The sequence below is a fragment of the Malurus melanocephalus genome, unplaced genomic scaffold (genome assembly GCF_030028575.1).
Source record: "Malurus melanocephalus ecotype Western Australia unplaced genomic scaffold, MMel_1.1 scaffold_471, whole genome shotgun sequence".
NCBI lineage: Eukaryota > Metazoa > Chordata > Aves > Passeriformes > Maluridae > Malurus > Malurus melanocephalus.
The window spans coordinates 24,246-47,913 of record NW_026623703.1 but is presented as its reverse complement, the minus strand read 5'-3'; the positions used below and the strand labels follow the sequence as shown (position 1 = coordinate 47,913).

At 38.6% G+C, this 23,668-nt stretch overlaps 1 protein-coding gene across 2 annotated transcripts in view; it reads left to right on the top strand.

The window, feature by feature from the left end:
* Positions 1–23,668, top strand: part of CYTH3 (cytohesin 3) — a 45,278-nt gene that overhangs the window by 916 nt on the left and 20,694 nt on the right. Inside the window, exons 2-4 of one of the 2 annotated variants that reach the window (XM_057380775.1) lie at positions 21,425–21,507; positions 22,034–22,098; positions 22,555–22,621. In XM_057380775.1, the coding sequence (XP_057236758.1) occupies positions 21,425–21,507; positions 22,034–22,098; positions 22,555–22,621 (215 nt within the window). Of the gene's footprint in view, positions 1–21,390; positions 21,508–22,033; positions 22,099–22,554; positions 22,622–23,668 lie in introns of those variants that run through there. The other variant, XM_057380774.1, reaches the window with a different exon arrangement.

Below are 23,668 nucleotides of genomic sequence, written 5' to 3'. Positions count from 1 at the left end.
ACTGCTTGGCCTGCCCTATATTCAGTGTGTCTGTGCTACAGAGCAGAGATGAGGGGAGATCTTAAACCAAATGCTAAACAGGCAGCGTTTGAATGCGTTGGCTGATCTCTAAATAGGTAAAGTAAGGGCTAAGCATTGTGTGATTAATAGTTGCGCGGTACTCGCTAATTCTAAATATAATTACCCAGAACTCGGAAATCGAGAGGGTGTGGTGTTTGTTTTGACAACTTGAAAAAATAATGCTGTGATGAATCAGAAAAATAATTCTTCACGCAGTCGGTTGGAGATGTGACCATTTCTCAGCAGGCATTTCTGCTTGTTTTGACAGTGATAGACTTAACTCTTAAAAAAAAAAAATCTGAAAAGGGGGAGCAAAAGACTGAAAAGTTATTATTCAAAGCAGTTGAGCGCTGAATTGTAAAGAGCAGAAAGCTCATGTAACTCAAAGTATGTTATTTTCACAGTAATATAGATTTGCATCTGTACATGCTGAMCATGCTTGTTACTGGCACTAGCCCTGTGTAATACAGGACTTAATCACGTGCAAAATGTAAACTAGAAAGTGGACATATAAATTCATTAATCTTTCATAAGGTGTTAGGAATTTTGAAGTTGGATTTTCATGGGAGGACAGGTACTCAGGACATTGAGAGGAGACGGTCTGTATTGAGCTGAACGCTGATTCTACACCTGAAGCCACTTTGTACCTCTGTCATGCAGGTGAAACTAATATCACTTAATTAAACATGTTGCTTTTTGAGTCAAACAACAGTATAATTTATGTTTGGCTTTGTTGTAAAACAATTGCAAACAAGTAAGACTGGAATTTTCATTTGCAGTTAGTGTATGTGACATTTTRCACTGACTTCTTGTAAGTTTTGCCYTTTTTTCTTGAATAGAGACCCAGTSTCRCTTTTTCTTAGGGATCGCTGTCAATTTGGAACAGCAGGATTAGGTAGGTCATTTATAGCTAATGAATYGGCAGATTGTTATTTTGTTTGGGGGTTTTTCCTCCTTTTTTTTTTCCTTTAATGATAGGAAGCACGTGGATTTGATGGCCTGTTTTATAACCTTTTATTGCTGTTGAGTAATGAGAGGTGTGATACCATAAGAGTCCTTTCAGAGTCTGACCGAGGCAGTCCGGTGTTTTGAACTAATGCAGGACATCCTAAATCTTCATAAAATTGGCATTATTGAGTGGGAAACTCTTATGGTTAAGCTTATCGCTGTACACAGGTACTTTAGGAAGTATGCAAAATTGTTTGAGGGCTGCAGTCACCCTAATTAGAGACCTGAACTAGATAAGCTGTAAATATCTAGGACATTAAAGTCTGAATCAGAAGGTAAGCTGCTATTCCCAGTTCAGCTCTGCCTGCTGCACTGCTCTTCAGTTTAATTTGCATCCTGTGCTTCAGATCTCTTATTTGTCAAATGGGGTCAGTTGTTTTGCCACCTCTGATAAAAACTGTGAATGAAAACAGAGCTGTGTAAAGTTAGAATTTATTATTTTAGAAGCACTCGGTGGAAGAGAAGTGCTAATTAAGGGAATTGTTCTCAGTACCTCGTTCTCTTTTGTATATGGAGCCCTAAACAGGGCTGTGCATTTATATGAAACAATCCACACAAGCCTGCCATTGATTCCAGCAGAGATCTGTGCTGGGATTATGGAAGCGATATGATCCGAGTCAGTTGGTGTTGGGCTCAACTTTCCTTTGTGTCCTGACTGAACTATCTCTGTGGTTCACTTAGTGAACTTTCTGTTCCTCCCTCTCCCCACTTGGTTTCAAACCACATCTTGTGTGGTTTGAGTGGCTTTTGTCACAGTTGGATGGTGGCAGTGCCAGTGACTGGGACCCTCGTGTTCAATGGTGCCCTTGGTGTGGTCACACAGTGAGCGAGTGATCTCCTGTGAAAGGTCAAAATGTATAAACAGTCAGTGCTGCAGGCACAGTAGACCTTCTGTTTGTTTTCTGAATTTGATTCTAGTCATCCAGCAGCTTTTCAGTCCCCCAGATTCAATTCTGTGCCATTCCTCTAGAAAAAGACTGCGAGACTGGGTACTTACCAGCCTCTGTATGTTTGTTTTATGCTGTCTCAACAAAGSGCTCTAAACAGACTTGCCAGAAGGTTAAAGTCCTGCTTCTACTTGACAAATAGACCAAATTATAGCACTAATTACGGCATTGAGGTTTCCCTGCTGTTCCCCAAACTCTGCTCTTTGTTTGTGAATGTTGAAGCTCTGGTGGGCCAGAGCAGTTGGCTTGCCAAGCTCTGTTAGCTGCTGGCTGTGCTTCCAGYGCTGGTGCCAGGTAGCACGTTGGGTTTGTGATGAGGAGAGAATGGAGACACTGCTTCATTGGGAGAGACACCAAGAGACCAGATCGGTGCACACAGGGCTCGGCAGAGTGGATTTGCTGCCAAACCACACTTAGCAGAGTGACTTCTATTCTGCAGGGGCAAAGCAGTTACCTACTTACTGATAAAAGCTGTTAAATGTAACATATCACCCAGATTCTTCTCAGAAAAAAGTTTTAAAATTGATTAAATATAAATATATATATTTCTCTTTTAGACGTGAGCAGCCTCATCTCTTCCTTCCATCTCGTAGTATCTGTCAAAGGTAGATATTAAAGATATCAGAGGCCATGTGGCCTCCTCATGATTATAGACATTTGCTTTGTGTTTAAGGCTAATTCTGCACGTGTGCTTATTTTATGAGTTTCTTTTATTACAAACAAATGTGTTTTAACACAGAAGAACATTAAATATGTTTCACTCCCTACTCATCCAAATGGATAACTTGTACCAGTAGTTTAAAATAAAAGTTGTCCCAAAAGTCCTTTAGAGGAGGGCTTACCATTTTAAATAACACYTCAGGAAAATCCCAAGAATATATARATGCACCTGAGTGTTGSACTGACYACTCAGCTTGATTCTAGGGAGTGAAAAAGAGCAGATACAGAGAGAGACTACTTACGTAATTTAGTTTTTTATGTTCTTTTACCAGCCAGCAGAGCTTCATGCTAAGCCTTTTTTTGCTAAATAGGTATTTCTTCATGCTAWACTAATCTTGTATTTGTTCGGATTACCTGTCAACTCAGTAGGGTCTTAATTTTTACCCCAAAACTTTATTCTGTTATCATTGCAGTAAAAAATGTCATAATGTAGTATTAACAATTATGATCTCCATATTAGTTATTTTTGGTGATATCAGAAAATGTGCTTGTTAATTGCAGTAACTTGTTAAGTTTTTCTTAGCCTGATGTTTGATATTTTTAGCTGTGACTTGGAAGGAAACATGAAATTKTTGCTGATAGAATTTCCAGAGGGGATTGGTTGCCAAACTTGATGTATTGTTATATAATGGTATTTGGTGACACACTCAGCAATGTGAGCACGCCGTGGATTTAGGGGAGCAGTGTGCCTGTAACAGCATCTGCCTGCACTGTTCCAGCTGGGGAAGAAAGCCGTAGGATTTACAGGCAGGAACAGAGTGTATTTTGCAGAACAACGTCTGGGAATCACAGTAATAGCCACATGAAAGTGGGCTCCCCGTGGGCCACTGTTCCCCATGGATATTGCAATCTTTTCATATTGCTGGAGTTCCAAGAGCTTGCACCAACTGAAGGGCTGCAGAAGATGAGACAGCACAGCGATTTTCAAGATATATTCTGCAGTTCCCATCACATTTTTCAGTCCCTCCATGTTTACTGCTTCCCCTTCGTTCTTTTCAGGATTTTGGATGCTTTTTCAAGGGAAAATTAAAAAAATGGCTTTCCTCCATTTTTTTTTTTCTTTTTACACAGGTGTGTAGTAGTAGGACAAAGGGTAATGGCTTTAAACTGAAAAAAAGGTAGATTTAGATTAGATTTTAGGAAGCGGCTCTTCATGGTGAGGGTGGTGAGACACTGGCACAGATTTCCTGGACAAGTTGTGGCTGCCTCATTGCTGGAAGTGTCCAAGGCAAGGTTGGACAGGGCTTGGAGCAGYCTGGGGCTGTGGAAKRTGTCCCTGCCCATGGCAGGGGGAGTGGGATGGGATGAGCTTTGAGAACCCTTTCAACCCAAACCATTCWGWGATTSTGCTCGYCATCTCTCTGTCCTGTAAGTCTCTCATTTTCTAGTACAACAAAGATTTGAGAAGCTTTAAAGTGTTTCACATGCACTGCAGCTCCATCCTACCTGCTGCAGTCTTTTGCCCCATTATTTTCCCTCCCTATGCAAATGCGGTTTAATCTGATTCTTTATAAACTCCATCTTTGGCTCCAAGGCCAACAGTTGAACTACCACTCATCTCTTTCCCTTGTTGGAAGTCTTTGAATGAACTATTTGCAGTTACTCTCTGAATCCAGAGTATCTCCTCAAGGTTTATCCCAGGTCCTTTCCACACTTGTCCTGACCCCTTGTACTCATTACATTCTCTTCCTCCTCTTTGTACTGCCAGCTGCCTCTAGTACTGTTTACTATACTTTTCTTTTTGAAATCTGTTTTTTTTTCCTTTGACTGTTCTCTCCTCCCCCTCCTGTCTTACTTGCTTTTTCATTTGGAAGATCATCTTTCTACTTCCAACTATTTTTTGTGAAGATTTGCAGGACTCTTTAACGCTCCTTTAACGCTCTCTTCCTCTCAACATCTTGCTTCTGGATAATCAGATTTGCAAATAAGCGTGGAACTATCGTATTTAAACTGGTGACTCACAGCATATACTCTGTGCTCTGGATCCAGAACCATCTGTCCCAGCTAAAATGTTGGCTTGTTTGACATCTTAAGATTGCGTAATTGTCATCTTAAGCTTAATGAGTCTAAAACAGAGCTCTTAATGTTGTTTCCACCCACTTCCTCTTTTTGATGTCTGTGGACACATGCTGGCATCCTGAGTGGTTATTGACAAGTAAACAGGGAGAYGTTACAATTTATTGCTTCTTAGAAAATAGTCTGTAGAGAAGTTGTAATAAAAATGTCAGTTAAAGGGCAATGAAAAAGTACTGAAATACTTAGGAAATAAATCACGTTTTTCTATGCGATATTAATTTTCCTATTTGGATGCACAAATAGATTTAATCTGGTTATAGGATCACTTTCTGTAAATGTCTGCATGGAACCAGCCAGCACACAGGTTAGTGTTTTGTGACTATTGAATGAATCTATATGGATTTTTTCCTTCTTTTTGAARTAACCTGATGCTGAATGATTTCTTCTTCTCTTTGTCTCCTGGCAGTTYATGAGTACTTAAGCATGTATGAAAGAATTGTGCTAATTTTAGTGAGGAGTTTGGACCTAATGACTGTRTGCTTCATTCACAGAGGATAAAAATAAATCCTTAGCAGCTGGATTATTGGGAAAACCCATCAATGTGTAGAACTGTGAGACAGGGATCCCRGGGAAGGGAAGAACACATGGTGTTTTACTTTGTCTTACAGAAGCAAAAGAGAAGTTGTGTGAGCAGATGTAGTGTTGGCATTTCTGACTTCTTCACTGTGTGTTCTTTTCAAGCAATATATTGCACAGAGAGGTGTGTGAATCAGCTGATAAGAGTCTTATTTATTTATGCCATTTGTATGATTTTAACATCTAGCACATTAGTTTTAATTGCGTACTACTTCCTTCTTTTAATTTCTACAGTTTCATGGGAAAACTTAGTATTGCAAATTTTTTTGGACAGCAGTGTTTCCTCTTTGTGGGATAGACATACAAAATGCACTAGAAAACCATGTGTTTTGTGGTCCTCTGAGATTTGCCTGAAGAAGGAAATGGCTTGACCTATTTGGTTGCTATGAAGTAAAAACATTCTTGTTCTCTAATTTTTTTTTTGGTGAACATCTGTGTCACATTTATTTCATTACTTTCTGAGGTTCTTTAAGCACATTATGTGCTAATACAGAGTTCTATTTAAGGAAAGTGAAGGGATATGTAGGTGATTCCACAATTTCATTGAATTTGGATATCTTCTTGTAGATTGGTATGATATAAGTGAATAGGTTTTTTCAGTCAAAGTTGACATGTTGAAAGGCAAACACRAATGTTATCTAGTATGTCCTAGGAAAGAGTTTAACAAATTCAGTAGGATCTCACGGAGTTAACAGGAAATGTTGCATACTGGAGCCTTGTGAAATCTAAATCATAATGTCATCTAGGATTTGAAGATGTTTTSATTTAATTTTTCAACAGGTTGGCCTTCTTGGTGTGGCTTTACTAATTATCCTCATTGCCAGATTTTTATTATAAAAAGAAAATAGTTCAGCTCACAATCAGTGTTGTCTGTAAAGTCAAATTGGGACATAAACAGATCCCATTGCCTTACTACAAGAGAGGAGGAATTCTCAAAAGGGGTGTTTGTAGTTGCAYTGGATGCTATAAAATAAGGAATTATGGTTGCTTGAGGCAGTGTTCCTTATATTCAGTAGTTGGATTCCAAGTAAGTTTTTTTTTTTTTCTTTCTCAACTAAGTTTGTCCTAATGAACTTCCTGCCCAGTCATTCTCTTGCACCGAGGAGGAATTTTCCCACCAGGCTGTGTATGAGTATTACTTTGACCACTTGCAAGTACAATCTTTGAATTTGTAAAGCTGTTGCATGTTTTTGTTCCAGTGTCTTGCGACTGCCCAGCCAGGGGATGTGGAGGAAAGTTTTTTTCCCACGAAGTTGAGGTTAAGCCACGGTGGCCATAAGAAGAGATGGTGGCTCTGTTAAGGAGAAATTCCATTCCTAGGGAGGAACTTTGCCAGTTAAATGTRTTATCTGCCCATGAAACCCCTCATRTGTACAGGACAGGGGCTGRGTCCTGCCCAGGACCATTCTCATGRTGTTCYATTGTAGATCTGGGAATRGCTCTATGGACTTCCCTGCATGGGGTAGGTCAGTGGGCATCTCTCTATTGCTTTGGGACTCTCCCTTTACGTTTTTCTTATTCTTGGTTCAGTTTTTGAATTTTTCTTCTTTTAACTGAAAGGGTTCTGCTTGGTACCCACCCAAAAGAAGCCCTTTATATTTCAGAAGTTGGCCTTCAAGAGTTTCTATTAGGCTGAAGTAATCCTTGGCTTAGACTTGGATTTTGTAACCTCACCCTATACTAATAGGGGAAAACTCACTTTGTGTGTGGTACCTGCCATATAAATGTGGAAGTGAGTAGTCCATATTATGGAAGGATWTGTTTATAGACTCAAAAGTAACTGTTTTACTTTATAGAACTTTTATTATTTAAYTTCCTCTTCTGCAATTTTTTGACCTGCAATACCCTTTTAGTCATTAAAACTATCAAATCATGTAGTTGCAGCATTTTTAAGCARCATCCACCATTGATGTGGGGATGGGGAGAGTGTCTGTGCATGTTTTCCCACCATCTCTTATCAGTTGTGCTGCTGTCCCTGATGTGCAGTTTGTAGATTAACTATTTCATAAGTGGAAGCTGGAACTGGTAGCCAAGGCTAGTCAAAGTTTAGGGGATTGACTCTTGTGTCTATGAAAACATTTGCAGGTACAGAAAGGAGAGATTAAAAAATTCCAGGTATATATGAGTAATTTATTCTTTGTGTAGATGTTGCTGATGAATTCTGTAATCCAGGAATCTCAGGCTGGGTTTTAAGCCTGTGTTCTATGTGTGGTCAGCCTTTCTRGGCAGCTGACATTTCAGTTTGCTCTACATGTTTTAGCAAGGATAGATGAATGGAACATATGGAGTTGATTATTTTTTTGGCTATAGGAAGTGGATTTTTGTGCATTATATATAGTAACTTTCTTTTTTTAAATATCTGAGAGGAAGCTTCYCCACTCCCAGTGAATTTTTTTTAATGAGAGTACATGTAACTTTCTTCACTCTCATTTTGTGCAATGTAAGCTGGAAAGACTGCAGTGTTTAGTCTTGGTCTTGTACCAATAAATGACATAGTATCATATGAATGTTTTAAAAGATTAGGTGATATTTTATAAGAGCAAACATAAAAAAAGACTGGTTTAAGGTATTCCACTGTGAATTCATTGATATTCAAAGTAAAGAGAGTATGCATTATGTTACTGTTCTTACTCTGCTGAAAACTTATTTATTTTCCTTYTGTATCTTCTACCTGAGTAGTAAGCCTAAAAAAGTAACGTGTGTTATGAAGGGGAAAGGTTGGGTGAAATTGGTAATCCAAATTTAATACAAATAATACTCTYAAGTTTATAGAGCCTGTGGGTGGGTGGACTTGGCAGATCTAGCCATTGTGGTATGTTAGACTTGAAAGAGCATATGGAGATGATTATTTTCTGGCATTTTGTAGTAAAAGTTTTTGAAGAAGGAAGTTTTAATTTTTTTTTAGTAAATGAGGTGAAAAATAGCAAGAATAACATTTTTTACCTTGAATAGTAAAATAGTTCGTTGTAGCAGCATATGAAAAAAACCAATTTATTTGAAGGTAGGCTGCTAAAAGAAATTCTCCTACTGTTTTCCTATTGGCTCTTGTTTTCTGAAGGCAGCCAGAGATCCTGTGCAGCTGGGACTAATACAGGATCCAGCTGTAACTTTTTTATTGTTGTTCAGATGTCCGGTGATGGTCAGATCTAAGTTATTGTGTGGAAATTCAGTAAAGGAAAAGGGYAGGGTGGGAAAAAAAGTGACTCTCCATAAAAGTATTCCAGTAAAAGCAACAGGAACTAGGAGTATCCATTTCAGAACTCTGCCATAAATCCCATCCTGAAATACTTAAAACGCCTTCAGATTTGACTGTAGACTTTAAGTCACCWAAGAGTTTTTGGTTAATTTTTTAAACAGAAGTGGAGTTAGCTGGTTGGAATGGGAAGGTGCCTGTTCTTTCAAATGACTTAATGGAAGAAGATGCTGTTTTCTCATTCATAGTACAAGGTTTTAGTCCAAACAGAATTCTTTACTCTCTTTACAGTATTGGGGCAATATATAATGCTACAAATGTGGAGTAGATCAAACAGGTTTGGTTTTAATATTTTCACTTACACTGTGTTTCACTAGTCATTGTTTTACAGAATCCTAAGTATGTGGGAAGCCTAATATTTTTCTGTAGAATTTGGTTTACCTTTGGTATATTTGGTGTTTCCAACTCCATCTTTTGGGTATCTTTTAGGTTATTTGTAAATCTTCATTCTAGACTTAACTTGACAGGGGAGCCCAACAAATAGCTGTCTGAATTTCAGAATTTTTACTGTCACTCCAAGCCTTTAATTTTGAAAGTCATTACTCAGTTTGTAATTACACTGGTCTAATTTAAGAAGTTTAATAACAATAGTATACAAATTGTAAGTCCTGATTGACTGAAAGAGCTAGCTTCAAATATTGTARCTTATATCCATTAATACTGACAGGGACATGAATTTTAGAACATAATTTCTGTCTCAGACATAACCTGGATACTGCATTTCTTTCTGTGTGCTTTATTTGGGTGTTGATATTAATTTTTTTTTGTTGGAGGAAAAAGTAGAAAGATTTCTGGTGGGTCTGTGGCTGTGGGATAGCCTGGCACTTTGCCCCTCAGTCCTAGAACAGAACAGCAACAGCTTCCTTTCCTTCCTGAGCGAGGAGGAGCTGATCTCTGCATTCAAAGTGGAACTGAAATGTGGACAAACCCTGTGCTGTGAAGGCAAGACACTTGTGACACAAACAAATTGCAGTGTAAAAACATCTGTGATGGCCTTTTACATGCGGTATTTGAAATGAATACCATGCAGATAATTTACTTTTTTTTTTTTTTTTTTGCATTTTATCCTTGTTTAGTAAGAATAGTAGTCAGAGTTCTTTTCTCCCAATTTTTAAAGGCTGTGATCTTTGTGAATTGTGAAGAGCCTAAAGGATTCTCTTTCAGTTCATTGTTTTCTTGATGTGCAGGTCAACTTACAGTGCATTTTGCAAAATTGGTTCTATGTAGACTCTGCCAGTGTCAAAGGACATTAAAATACAGCAGCTAGAATGAGAAGCTTGGCTTACAGATTTGCTTTAGGATGCTTTGGCTATATTCATGACACATTATARGAAAAATCAAGAAAATATTTGTGGCTTGAGAATAAAATCTGCCAGTATGATAATGTCTTGCATCTTGGAGASAGAGAGAACACTCAGTACAACTATTACCATGTTGTGTTTTCCCCTGGAGCTCATATGGACTTAGGAGATGATTTTCTAATGTGATGGAGGAACATCAAAAAGTCCTTTTCACATTGGAGAAATAATAATACAACAATTCTAGCCAAGTTTTGGCTTTTCACTGCCTCATTTTACATTTTGAAGAAAGGGTTTCCTGCTGAACAAACACATGTTAGTCTGATAGCATTTTCCTGTATTTGAATTGTGAACAGTCAAATGACTCAAAAAAATTTATGTTGAAGTAGATACAGGGTTTTAGCATAGAATATGTGCATACAATAAATCTATTCAACTAATCAGTCTGCTTCCTTTCTCTCCCACCCCCTTGCAGCTGGAAGTTCATCAGCTTYTGCTGCTCTATCTGGCTTCCTCTCAGACTTTGTGTGATAGAGTTAACAGTGGTGGCAGCCTCTGGTGAACAATGTCGTGATTATATTCTCTGCCTCTGTATAAGTTGTCATTTTCCATTGCTGCTATTTCTAATGGAAAATATCTCATCTATTTAGTATGAGCATATTATGTGTGCCGTGCAAAGTTGCATGCTGCAGGATTTAGTGAAAGCATGTACATCATCATTAAACAGTACAAAATATTTCTAGATTTCATTAGAGACCAATTTGGAAAATTTATGATAAGGTTTTATTTTCTTAAGATCTTAGCTAGGGTACCGTAGCATGGCTAGACTTTCATTGTTAGTTAGTTTGTAATTAATTATTAATATGTTAAGATATTGTTTTGAGGCACAGCTGTGGAAGAATTCAAAAAAAGAAAAATTAGATGGTGCCAGTGTCTTATCAGTTGTGAACTTCTTGGTAAAATACTTGCAGTCAGATCTAATGGAATCTGATTAGATAATCAGAAGCCTGATTAAAAACTTGTATAGCTGATTTTCATTGACCTATTTTCTCTAAAAAAAATCACAATGTAATCTTTAAGAAGCAGCTTCTGGACATTTGGAGATAGCAGTTAAACATCTGCAGGGTCAGTTGGGTATGGTGCTTGGCTGTTCTGGTTGAGCTTCCAATACTTCCAACCAAGTTTCAAGCTCCACTTTATTAAGAGATTTAAAAGGTGGTAGAACCGAGGCTGTGCTTGTGGAATCTTTTAGAAGCAGTTTTTGTATGATTTTGGAGTAGACTGTAGACTGCTGCCTGTGTATGTCAGGATTATTGGGGAAAAAGTCTAGGTTTAATAGTGCCATTGCTTTTATTGCCAACCACTTTTCTCAGTGATCAAGAAATATTTCAAACAGTAAAGCATTTACCTGTGAATGGTATTTTCCAGGTGTTTTATACGTATCCATGGCTGTGATATACAGAATAATTCCTGAACTGCACTAAGTTTTCCCACTGTTCAGTATGTGAGCTGTGTCAGTGGAGCTGCACTGTTGCTCCAGACTGCTAAACAGAAGTTTTAGCTTGGTATTTCTGATTGCCCTAAGGCAAATTTGGGATAATTGCAAGTATGTTAATATGAGTCAGATTTTTTCAGTCTTACACAAAGTTTGTCTTTGTATAATGAAAGCTTGTGCCAGGTGGAGCATTTTGAAGGCACTGCCTCTTTGGAAAGGGGCTTAGCTGATGCTACATCCAAGCACACTCAATGGAACTGGTATGTGCAGGTGAAAAAATCTGGATTTGCTGTCAGTTTTACTCGTTTAGGAAGGGATACCTTTTCTTGTCTTCTTGAGGGGGAGCAGAACTAAAACATAGTCCWACTCAATTGTTTGATTGTCAACAAAAATGTCTCCTCTTTGAGCATGACAGGTTGAAATGGAAATCTAAGGGAATGTTTATTAATGGGAACTGGTGGACTTAAAAATGAGATTGAGAGTTAAATCCCAGTTAGTTGCTTACATTTTCAGGGAAAATGCTGAATCTGAGATGTTCAGAGTTTGAAAACTAAATTGCTTAGATCTCTGAAGTTGTATGGATATGATTTTTTTTCTTGTTAAGTACTTAGCTGAGAAAAATGACTGAGTTATTTGAAAATAAAGTACAAAAGATTATGTGTTCAGATTATTTTTCACTGATCTGTGGAAGGAATGCAGTGATTTTGCCAGTAAGGGGCAGAGAAAACAGCTTAGAAAGGGCAATGTAATATTGCAGCAGATTTAGCTGAAACAGTTGGGGGAAAGTTTAAATAGGAAGAATGTATTTATTCAAATGAGTTTTTGATCAGAATGCCAGGAGGTCTGCTTGGAGCATGAAAAATCTCTTTTCTAACATAAAATTTACGTCTGTGCTTAAAAGAATTTCAGCAGATGTTGAATGTGCTGTGTTTGGGAAGAACGGTGAGGCAGATTTGGTGTGACTGCTGCTGATGGTCTTTTGCCAAGCTAACAGTGAGAGATCAGGGGTTTGACCTTATGATAAGTGCATCCATCCAACAGTCTTGTTATCAGTGGGCCAGATAAAAAGCTCTTTTATATCTGAATTASTGACCTGTCAGGCTAATTGTTTCATGGTGTGATGGCAACCAACAATTCCCAAAAGCTAAGCATGCTCTTTTCTGAGGAATCTGAAAATGCTTTGCAGTTTTAAGCTAAGCTTTGCAATTCCTTCACCAACAAATGTGTGAGTAAATTCTTGACTCACTCTGTGCCCTCTCAGGCTTCAGGCARTGTGGCCAATGGGCCTGTTGATGTAATGGTAAGAAGCTGGAGCTATTCAAGCTGAAGRTAGCCAAAAAGCAAGATGCTGTATTAGCTCCAGTGCCTTTCTCTCCGATTACTGCAGCTCCGTGGTTTCCATAGCAGGTACTAGCGTTACTTTTTTTGGAGGAGATGCAGGAATTTCAAAGGCTTACACAAATTCAGGCATCACATTGTGCACAGCGTTGTGCATCCTGRAATCTCTCTGGTTTTGGGTGGATGKAAATGCTGCTGGAGCAGTTYSTTGATGGATGAGCAGTCCTGTGTGGCACTCTGGAGCTGTGTCTGCAGACATTCCTCAGGGAAGGAAGATYTGCTTTCAAATCCTGCAGTTGCTCCACTTCCTTCAGCGTGCAGCTGATCTTGGAAAATGAATAAATAGAACGCTTCTGCAATAAATACTGTTCTGAAATSTAACTCCCGAGCTGTGTCAGGCAGAGATGGGGGAAGGGGAAAAATGAACTTTGCCTTGCTTTTTCTGAAAATTGGATTGTGTGCTTTAGAAACAGCCAGCAATGCTAAGTAAGGGCTAATGCTCCTCACTAATGAATGTGGTGCTGTGAGCAGATCCCTTACTGCCGAGAGAAGATATTCCTGGAAATTTGTGACGGAAAGCCAGTCTGAGCCCCGACTGTTTTCTGGGAATGCAGTAGGTCTGATGAGCTGTGCCTGAATTCTGAGCAGGATTTGGGGTATTGCTGGCGGCTGACACAGGGTCTGGGCTCCAGGACCCCCCTGCAGCTGCTCAGTGACATTGCTGTCAACTTTCCATGCTGCTACTCCAAATGGATCTGACAGGAATGTCTGCTACGACTCTGCTGGGTTTGCTTTTCAAGTCTATTTTCCAGGGTCTATCCTAGGAAAAAAYGTAGGTGCCTGCCAGCCAACCATTTCCTCTTTGCAGTAACTGGGGGTGACTGGGGAAACACAGCCCTTCTGTAAGGGTAAGGCTGGAACACACTGCTGGAGTCTTCCTCTTTTTTCCTTCTCATACCATTTCAAAAGCTGAAGGAATCACTGCTTTTATTTGCCTCTTCCTCACTCAAGGTGTGATGAAATGATCTGAGGGGGAATTGGCCCATGTGGATCCTGGAGCTGAAAGGTCCAGAAGGGCAGCAGGATGTGTGTGGTTTGTGCAGTGGTTCACAGGGATTACTAATGGCAGTTGTGTACTGCTGGGAGATAGAGTGTCCCTGCTTTCCTTCTCATCACCACGTACTCCTGGGGATTGTCAGGAGAGAATCCAGTCTTGACTGATGAGGAGAGGGGTATTTGCTCTCCTGTCAGTAGTTTAAACTGTGCCTTGTGCTCTGCAGAGCTGCTGGGAGTCATTGCCAACACMCTGAGGTGAGCACAGGACCAAATCCTGGGCAGTGGCTGCAGTAATTCAGGCAATCCATCTTCCCAGTCTGTATGGACTCCCACTTGTTTGACCTGTTTGCCATCAGCACTCTGAGCAGGTCACTCTCCTGTGCTGGTCAGCCAGAGAGTTGGTTAATGCTGAACTGTTTTTAAATTCCTGTCACTGTTGCCTGTATGCTTGGTTTAATCAGAAATCAACTATGCTATCATAGAAATTMGTTCATGGGACCATCCAGTCCCTTTCCATCCAATTCTTTGTGTAATTCTGTTTAGTAATATGCTACAGTTGTATTGGGCAAAATCAGAAATGCCCCAAGTTAAAGGCACATCCTGCTTCTATTGTGTGGCTTAAAAGATCTTACTTGTGAAAAGCTATTGCATCTACACATTTTCATTTCAGAGTTATCTCTTTTTGCTGCAGGCAAGCAAAACCCACTGCTCTTTTGCTGCCCTTTCTTTGCTSTGTGGTGAATGGAGGGTTTGGGTTAAAGACATGATATCTCTAATGTGTATTTAGCTGTGCTGTGCAGAGTTGGCACGGTGATCTATTCCTTTCACCTTCTAGACAGTGTTGAGGGGGAGCCCTGATTTCCTTCCCAAGACTCCCACTTGAAAAGTGGCTGTTTTTCTGCRTTGCAAGTGGATACAAAATGTGCTATCAGCTGTTATCCATGATCTCCCCTGGTTATTGCAGGATCACTCTCTTGCTCAGAAGGTGCTAAAATTTCTTGTGACCTGGATCATGCCATGAAAGTGTACAAAAGAATATCAGAATTTGCAGATTTGTGCTCTGTGAAGACTAAATTTGTGTTAATGCATACTATAATATAATGTAATCTAAGCAAAGGCTTTCAAATGCAAACAGAGAAAATTTGTTTGATTTCAGCTATGGCACTGTATAAGTTCCCCATTTGTTTCTCAGTTTTGCACGTACAAATGCTCCACAGAGRGAAAATAATTACTGAGCTTTCCCAAAATCATTTAACTGTGAGACTCTGCCTTGCAGCATACATAATGAGGAGGGGAAAAAAATAATTTGTTTCTGTTTGACACTATTTTGTTGGCCTGGTACAATGTAAAGAAAAGGCTTGAGGCTGCTTTTGGAAGAGTAATGTTGGTATTTACAGTGGTGGTATTGCTGCTACACAGAGCTGATTCTGATCACCCRTCCTCATTATTTGCTGTGCACAATAGAAATCAGATGCAGTCATTTTGTTAAAAGGCTGAAAGCAGAGTAAAAAAATTTTAGGGACACTGGGGCATTTATACTGCCTTAAGCCAGCAGGACAATAGAAGACTGTGCATTTTTATTTAGAGTGCTTGGCACTGCACAGCATTGCATTTGTGCCACATGAGTTGGTTGTTACTGTTTTCCGTGTTGGAAGAGGACTCTGATGTTGAGATGTGATAGTGTGACAGTGTGGAGCTGKAACCCTGAAATCAGAATGGCCRTTCACCAGAATTCCTGAATAGTAATTGGTAAGTGATGCTGGTGCAGGCACATGCTGTGTTGGATAGTATTTCCTGGATCTGTGCTRATCTGTTCACAGCCCTCTCTCAAACACATACCCCTACAGTGTGGCCAATGTTTCCGTTTTAATTTCCACATTAGCTGGCATAAAATTCTTCTGCACTTCTTAAATATGCATGGATATGCATATTTTAACACTTTATATTATTAATGTGAGTATTAATGTATTTGGGTAAGATACTTAGAATGTTAAGTTAAACTCAGCTTTCTTTTCATATTCAGTAATTTGTATTTACATATTTTAGAAAGAGAAGTTGGCCTAGAAGCATCTTCTGATCTTGAAGCAAGAGTRGAGCGACTTCAAAAGAACGCTTCTAAAAGGAAATCCATGCTTATCTATTATTAATATCAGGTTGAACTACTTTTAGTATGTAGAGAATACAGCCTGTAAGGGTGGGGTTTTGGGGCTGAGCTGAGCTGGTTTTAGGGCTGGCTTAAACCTGACCTCAAGGGGGTTGCTGTCCCCTGTACCTTTGTGCTGCCAGGGCTTTCTGCTCTGCCTGTTTCATTGTCTTGGGCAATTGTGTGGTCCCTTGGTGAAAACATTTGTCCTGCTAAACTGGGGAAAAAGCAAACCCAGAAAAAAACAGGGTCCAGGCATTTTGTGGCAAAGCAATACAGGAACAGGAGTGGGTACCAGCTCATTGCCTGTGAAGTGCTGCTCAGACCTTGTCCCTGGGTGGTTTTTCTTCTTTCTTCTCAAGTGATGCTCCTTTATTTGATTGACAAGTGTTATTTTATTTAGTTTTTACAAAACACTTGGTTTTCTAATGGAAACGCATAAAAATATTCTAATAAGACACACTGTTGAAGTGAAGGAGGTAATATAATGTAATTGTGATCTTCAGTACTCCCTGCTYATGAAAATAACAGCATGGACAGTAAAAAAGAAATACTTATTAATTTAAACACACCCTGCTTTTGAATGGCCAGTGTCTGTGTCAGAGGCCTCATTAGGAGCTCAGAAGCAGGGGAGGTGCCTCTCTGTTTCTGTGGCTATATCTGTATAGGAAGATGTGGAAATTGCTGTAAAACACCTCTTTGTGCTGTGGTGCTGTTAAGAAGAGCAGCTCATGGCTCGCAGGCAGGATTAGCAGCTGCTGCAGAGCTCTGGGATGCCTTTATGCTGCCTGTTCCTGCACAGACAGCTGTTGGTGTTGTGTGCACACACATCTGCTGCTGCTGCTCACTCCTGTGCCTTTTGTACCCCACAGACACAAACATTTGCAGGTACCATGGCAGGGCRTGTCTTGTGTGCCATCTGAAATCAGGTGGTTTTTGAGGGGCAGGTAAAATTTTCCTTCCCTCCAAATCAATGCTGATTTTGCACAATTTTGTAATTGCCTACTTTCTGCTTGGCTGGAGATGTTAACCCATTAACAAATTATGTATGGCTTTGTCTGACCAGGACAAACCCACAATCTTGCCTTATTTGCAGTAATTCTTATGGATTATAATAAATATGTTTTTTACAGGAGATTATTTCACACTTGGTGGTGCAGTCACCCTGCCGGACCTCTTCTATATAGAATAAAAAATGTGTTTTGTACTTCCAATTTTTTTATGCTTTTGTTTGTTCTACACAATTGGGTATCACTGATATAATAAACATACTTTGCAGTGGAAGGAAAAGGCAAAAAAAGTCTCGAAGGTTTCACAAGTCAGAGGGAAACCATTTCCTCTAAATTCCTGAAAATGTATTTTAATATGGTAATAGTATTAATATTTTTAGGGTTCCACTTTTCCTAATTTTAAAAGCACAAAATGATAATATCTTAACTAGAACTTTACTGCAAAGTATGTCTTTATCCTAGAGTAAGAAATGTTTTCAGGAACATSTTGTAATGGTGTGATTTCCAGCAGCTAAACAATGAGAGTGATGGATGTGCGTTGGAGGTTCTCTTCTGGGTTTGGCCACTAATGTGATTTTTGGCCACAGARTCCCTCGTGATTAAAAACTCAAAATAACTCTGCAAGCCATGGATTCTGTCCTAGATTCCTTTTACCACCATGGTGATTTTTTTTGTGTGTGAAAGGATATTGTGTACAGGATTATTTCCCCTCTTAATGGAAGTGTCGTTGCTCCTATGTTGGAACATTCTCAGCAGTGGCTGAACAGTGAAGATTCACATTGTAATGTAAAGGAAGCAGCCAAATCCAGCTGCTTTTACTGATTGAATTTCGTGTAGATACAGCTTGTTTCTGTACTGTGTAGTCAATCTGTTCAGAAGGATGTCCTCCTACRAAAACTTCTATGGAATTTTTAATGGCCACAAGTGGTTGGAGCATTGTTTATACATCTTGTCTCAAAGCTGGAATATGTTCCTGTAATCAAGTTTGAAAARAAGGGAGCATGTAGGGGGAAAGGAAGAGAGAATAGCCTGAGAATATCCGTTGAGGCRATGTCCTGAGACAATTAGATTTGTTCTCAGAGATGAATGTATATTATTTTAAAGGCCAGAAGAAACATGTCTGCCATTCAGTGCATGGGTGAGGATAGGTTTGTTTGGCTTTAAACTTTGTGTTGTGTAAATATCTTTACACTTGCAAGATGTTTCAACTGCAGCAAAATTAAATTCCATCTAATTGTTCTTTGCTTGGAATGCAAATATGAAGACCACTAATTTGGAACTGATACAGAAGAAGGAAAATGTTTATCTTTATGAAACCAAAAAATTAACTGAGCAATGAGAGTCAGGAGCTTGTGTTGCTTCATCACTGGGGTTGCAGAATTAGTGTTTTGTCTGTGTTAATGTTGTTATGAAACTTTCTGCTGCTTGTGGATATTTACTGTGTCCTCTGGAGAGATTGAACTCTGAAGTCAGTTGAAGGGGTCAAGTGAGATTACGTTAGACTTTGGCTGGTGACTGGCAATTGAAAGGCTAAAAGTGAAGTTACATACAGGARTTTCACTTCTTATAATGCTGTTTGAGAGCTGGAAGAGATTTAAATGTTCCTGCTGAAAAAGATGAAGGTATCATGGTTATAGACTTGGAAAGTATTAGATTTCTGTTTCGTATTACGGGATTTGCCCCTAGTTCTCACTAACCTATGGGAACTTTCTTTACAAGMGGATCTGTTGCATTTCTTTCTCAATTTCTAAAAATTTTTGGTTTTTTGGTACTTGCAGCCAGAAGGATGGTAATAAAGCAAACATCTTCAGTGTCACACTCAGGGCAGTTCTGTCACCACAGGACACAGGGAGGGTGCTGGCCAGTCCATCATCCCTGCTCTGTGCAGGGAAAATGCTGCCTCTGCTAAGAGTTTCTACAAGCTGAGTAGCACTGTAGCTCCCACTCAGTTACATCCTGACTCTTCTGTTCTTGTCAAAAGACACTGAAATATTTTGGCTCTGATATTTAAATATCATTGTTTAAAGATGTTGCATTAATGTCCGGTTCTATCTAAGTGCTCTACAAGTGCAGAATCTTCTTTTCCAGCAGACTGCTTGTCTTGTATCTGGCAGATAAATACTTGWTGTTATTTCCTAATGCAAAAGGTAGCCTGACTCCATTTAGCTTTTTTCCTTTCTGTCTAACAGCATCATTAATTATACTGTGAGAGTTGTCTCTGCTGTGGCTGTGATCAGAGGAGAGGAAAACACAGCAGACAGTATTTGTGTGCTGTAGGAAAACACTGAGGTGTTTGATTTCTCTTTTTTATGGGTTGCTTCTGCATARAAAACAGTTATAATTTGTGTTGATTCCAAAAAAGCAATTTTTCTTGCTCCAGATATTCCAAATCTGTTCCAAAGAGCCTTCCCTGCACAGCAGAGTAAGGGAGAAGGAACTGCAGAACCACTCACTGCTGTGCTCATTTGAGAAGGGTTTGTGGCTAATACAGAGATTTTGTAATTCAGCTTCAAGAGAAGGCAATAATATCTATGAATTTTAAATATTTAGTGCTTGAAGATAATTTTCTGTTTGAGTTTTGATTAGCATTTCCAGTTGCCAGCAATTTGCCAGCAAAGTTACCAAAATGTCTTGCTGTAGCAAAAAGTTAAAAAWTTATCATCTCTTACTAATGCTGGTACTGTAAAACTTCAGTGTAATTTCATCTGCAATACTGCAGAAATGCTTTCAGGATATCAGAATGTGCTTCATAGTTAAGAGAGTGATTATATATGGTTTGCCATTTGTATAATCAACATTGGGCAGCTGTATTCTTTTATTTTTTTTTGTAGTTGTTAGTCCTCAGTTRACTAGTTGGAATATTTGYGGTGTGTGTATRTACACAGTGTGTTGTWGTCATTARTTCTCCTTGGTTTAGGATTTTAGGGTAAACATGAGACAAAGATGTGATGTAGGCACGTGAATTTATAAGGTTTGATGTGAAAAGAATCCTACCACTATTTGCATGCAAGGAATTTTTAGGAGTGGGTGGATTTCTGATCAGATGAAGAGAAAAAGCAGGTAAACATACTGAAGTCTGGTATTTGTTCAACAGAAGACTGTCATTTCCTAAACTGAAAGTAATTGRATCATGTTTGTATCTGGAGTAGTTAAATGAAATCATTTGCCCTAATTACTTCATGTCTGACAAGCTCTGTCGCCATTTGRATGTTGTTATGATTTGGATCCTAAAATGAAAGGAGCTTGACCACTGGATGTTGGAATAATCAATATAYTTTATTCTTAAGATTTGAACAGAAGCTCTCTTCCAAATGTGTGTTTAAAACTCTGCTCTCTGTTCAACTTTTTCTTGTAGTCCTCTTGCTCCAGTCTGGTRGATGTGTGTGGGACATAAAGCAGTGGCCTTGGCCATCCCCAATGATTACATTTGTTGTGTGTTGCTGTTACATCCCTTATTAATTATTTCTGTTCTTCCATTTTACTGAGGTGGAAGGAAAACGCTGTTGTATAATTAAGGAGCTATTTCCAAGAAAGTGGGTGGCATTAGAATTGTTATTATAGGATTGCTGCACAGGAGGTGAATATTTGTGGTTTGTCTAATGCTGTACAAATGAGCWGAAGTAAACTCTGTCCAAAGAAGTTTCCTTCTGAGGAAGTTTGTTCAAGAAAAGCAGAGGTTTTGTGCAATTAATTGTTGGTGTTTGCTGTTTGTCAGACAGAGACACAAGGTGAGAGTGGGGTGAGTGACAGACACACATTTGCATCCTCATAGCAACTGATTTTTATCAACAGGGTCATAAATTTGATTTAGCATGGCCAAGGAGAGACTCAACTTGGCTTAAATAAAACAGATCACCTAAATAATGTTGTGCAAAACCCATGTTTGTGTTGGGTCACCTACTCTGCTGCTGTATTTGTTTATCCTGCTGTGGCAGTGTTTGGGGTGATGGGTRTTTGTGGGGCTGTATTTACCTGCAGCTCTCTCCAAAGCAGCCAAATGAAGGGGCACTGCTGGCATTAGGTGATGGCTTTTTACTCTGAACATAGTCATATCTTCTGATCATAATGAATTTACATGAAAAATTTTTGTATGTTACTGATGTCATTGGAATTATATCTGACTTGAATATGGCAGTTAAACTGCAGAGCCAAATCTTACTGCATCGTATGAAAACAAGATTCCTTTCATTGTCTTCCTTTTGAAAGGTAGATTCTATGCATAGTCATTCATTCATTTAGGATTTCTATAAAGCAGATCACAAATGTATTAGATTTAGGTTTCATTGGTGTTGTTTGGATTCGTTTGCGGTTTTTCCCCGAAAACGATGTAAAAGAAATGTCTGGATGTTTCATATAAACTTAACTTTTCCTAATCAGTTTATTTTCTGCAATGATGAGGTATGTTTTCAAATGTTAAAGAATTGTACATTTTGCTCTATTGCAGTGCCTGATGACCTCTCCATGGAAGAAAGAGAAGAGCTTTTAAATATTCGCCGCAGGAAAAAGGAACTGATTGATGATATTGAGGTAATTGATTTACTGTAAAGATCCTTAGAAGACTGCTTCASTAGATTAAGTTACTGTAAGCTGCAGACCTAGATATGAATTTCAGGTAATGGTTTTAAAAGCATAGAAATGACTTAAGCTAAATACTCGTAATAGTGAATAGGATTTCTGCATCATATGTGTGCTTTTAAAAATACGAACTTCTGAATTTATGTAATGCAATATGTGCAGATGTCCACATTTGATTCGTGTAATCAAAAACTCATTAAACAGCAGATTTGCATCCAGGATAAAAGTGAGTGAGAAATGTGGGTAAAGAAATCTTATTAATTGATAATGGCAACTTGGAGTGCAGGTTCATGTGTTCAACAGTCCTTCCGTTGTGTTAAAATCTTTATATATCTAAGGAAGCCCTAAGATTATTCACTTTTCTTCAGGTGAATAATAAATATTAGAAACTAAAAGCTAACTGATGTTATTATTATATGATTGATTTCAAAAGGTGTCCTAATGTAGGTTAATGTATTGTCCTTCCTTCTTTTGACAGAGATTAAARTTTGAGATTGCTGAGGTTATGACTGAAATTGATAATCTGACCAGTGTAGARGAAAGGTAAGTAATGCCAACATATGGACATGATTCAGTGAGACCTTGGAACAGGTCTTCCTGGAACAGCAAATAAAAATACCTTTCCCATGCTAAACAAACAATGGATCACCCTTATTTAGTCTGCTGTAAAGTCCCTAAAGCCTGACTTTATCTGGTGCAGGCATACCATTTGTTTGGATAGAGAATATGTTGGATGGAGTGTAATACTTTACTGTCCAGTTGATAAGGATGTGGGTCTCTGAAGCTGCAGTCACTTAAAGGAATTGAAAATAGTAACATCATTTTCTCCATTATAAAAAGTGAATTGGTTTTTCGTCCTTATAAAAAGTGGATGTCTTAATTTTGTAGTAGAAAATACAAAGTATCCAAAATGCAAATTAAAAGGTTATCCAGAAGTTGTTGTTTTTGTAAAAGAGCAGCTGATAACTGCTTTTTGTTTCTTCTTTGTCCCTTATGTAGCAAAACTACACAAAGAAATAAGCAAATAGCCATGGGAAGGAAGAAGTTCAACATGGACCCAAAGAAGGTAGAGAATTTTTTTCYACTTTTCAGGAATTAAGTTTCTGCTTGCAGTATGATCTATGACAAATTTGTGATAATGTAARTTCACAGGCCTTTCTGTGCTGTGACACACTGAGCAGAGGGTTAAATTGGAAGCAGTCATCAGCTCAGCTGCCAGTCCTGTGCTTCTTTCACTTAAACAAACCTCTGATAATGGAGGTTACTTATCAAATATCAAATATGCCAGCTATTGACTGAYCTGGCTTGCTTTGGACCTGATGCAGGTGTTCTATGCTGATAGGTCAAATATAATTAAAAACATTTTTTTGTTGTTTGGTTATTAGTCAGGCCATAATTTTTCTTCTTTAGTGCTCTCCTGTTGTTATATTTCAAAATACCTTGATCATGTTTTCAGTTTGTTCCCATGCAGAATTTTATATTTGGATATCTAAAGTCTGTTAGTGAAAAAGGCATGTGTGGACATTTATATGTTTGTGTACATATATACACATGGATGTGCACCCATCTGASTTGTACAAACTTGGTGACCAATTTCAAGAAATCTGCTCTGCATTTAGCCAAGAAATAATGTAGTTCTTCTTTGTGGACTGCCTCTGTTTCTGAAATAGTTGTTGATTTTCTGGAAGATTCAGGGACCTTCACATTCTCTTACAGACCTCCCCTGCAATATTTAAAAGAGCTTCTGTGACATATTTGACCTTTAGCTTTGCTTTTCATTTTTCATCTTCCTTGCTTTGTGTTACTGTCTTCTGTTGTTTGTAACTGWGATTCCATGATTTTGTGAAGAGTATTCTTCTAGGTCTTTTTGGAAATCATTTAGCATTTGTTTTTCTGTGTCCTTGACATTTTCTTTCCAATTGTATTGAATTCAGTTACATTTTGGTGGCTTTTCTGAAATGCTCCAAGTACAGTGATGGCTTCTGTTCTTCAGGCTGTTTTCAATTTGCCAGAAGCTCTCAAGTACCAGAACCCTTTCTAAACTCCTGACCATGTCTTTTGTTTTTATTTTCCATTTTGGTGACTGCCTAACTTCTGTTAAGGGCAGAACATC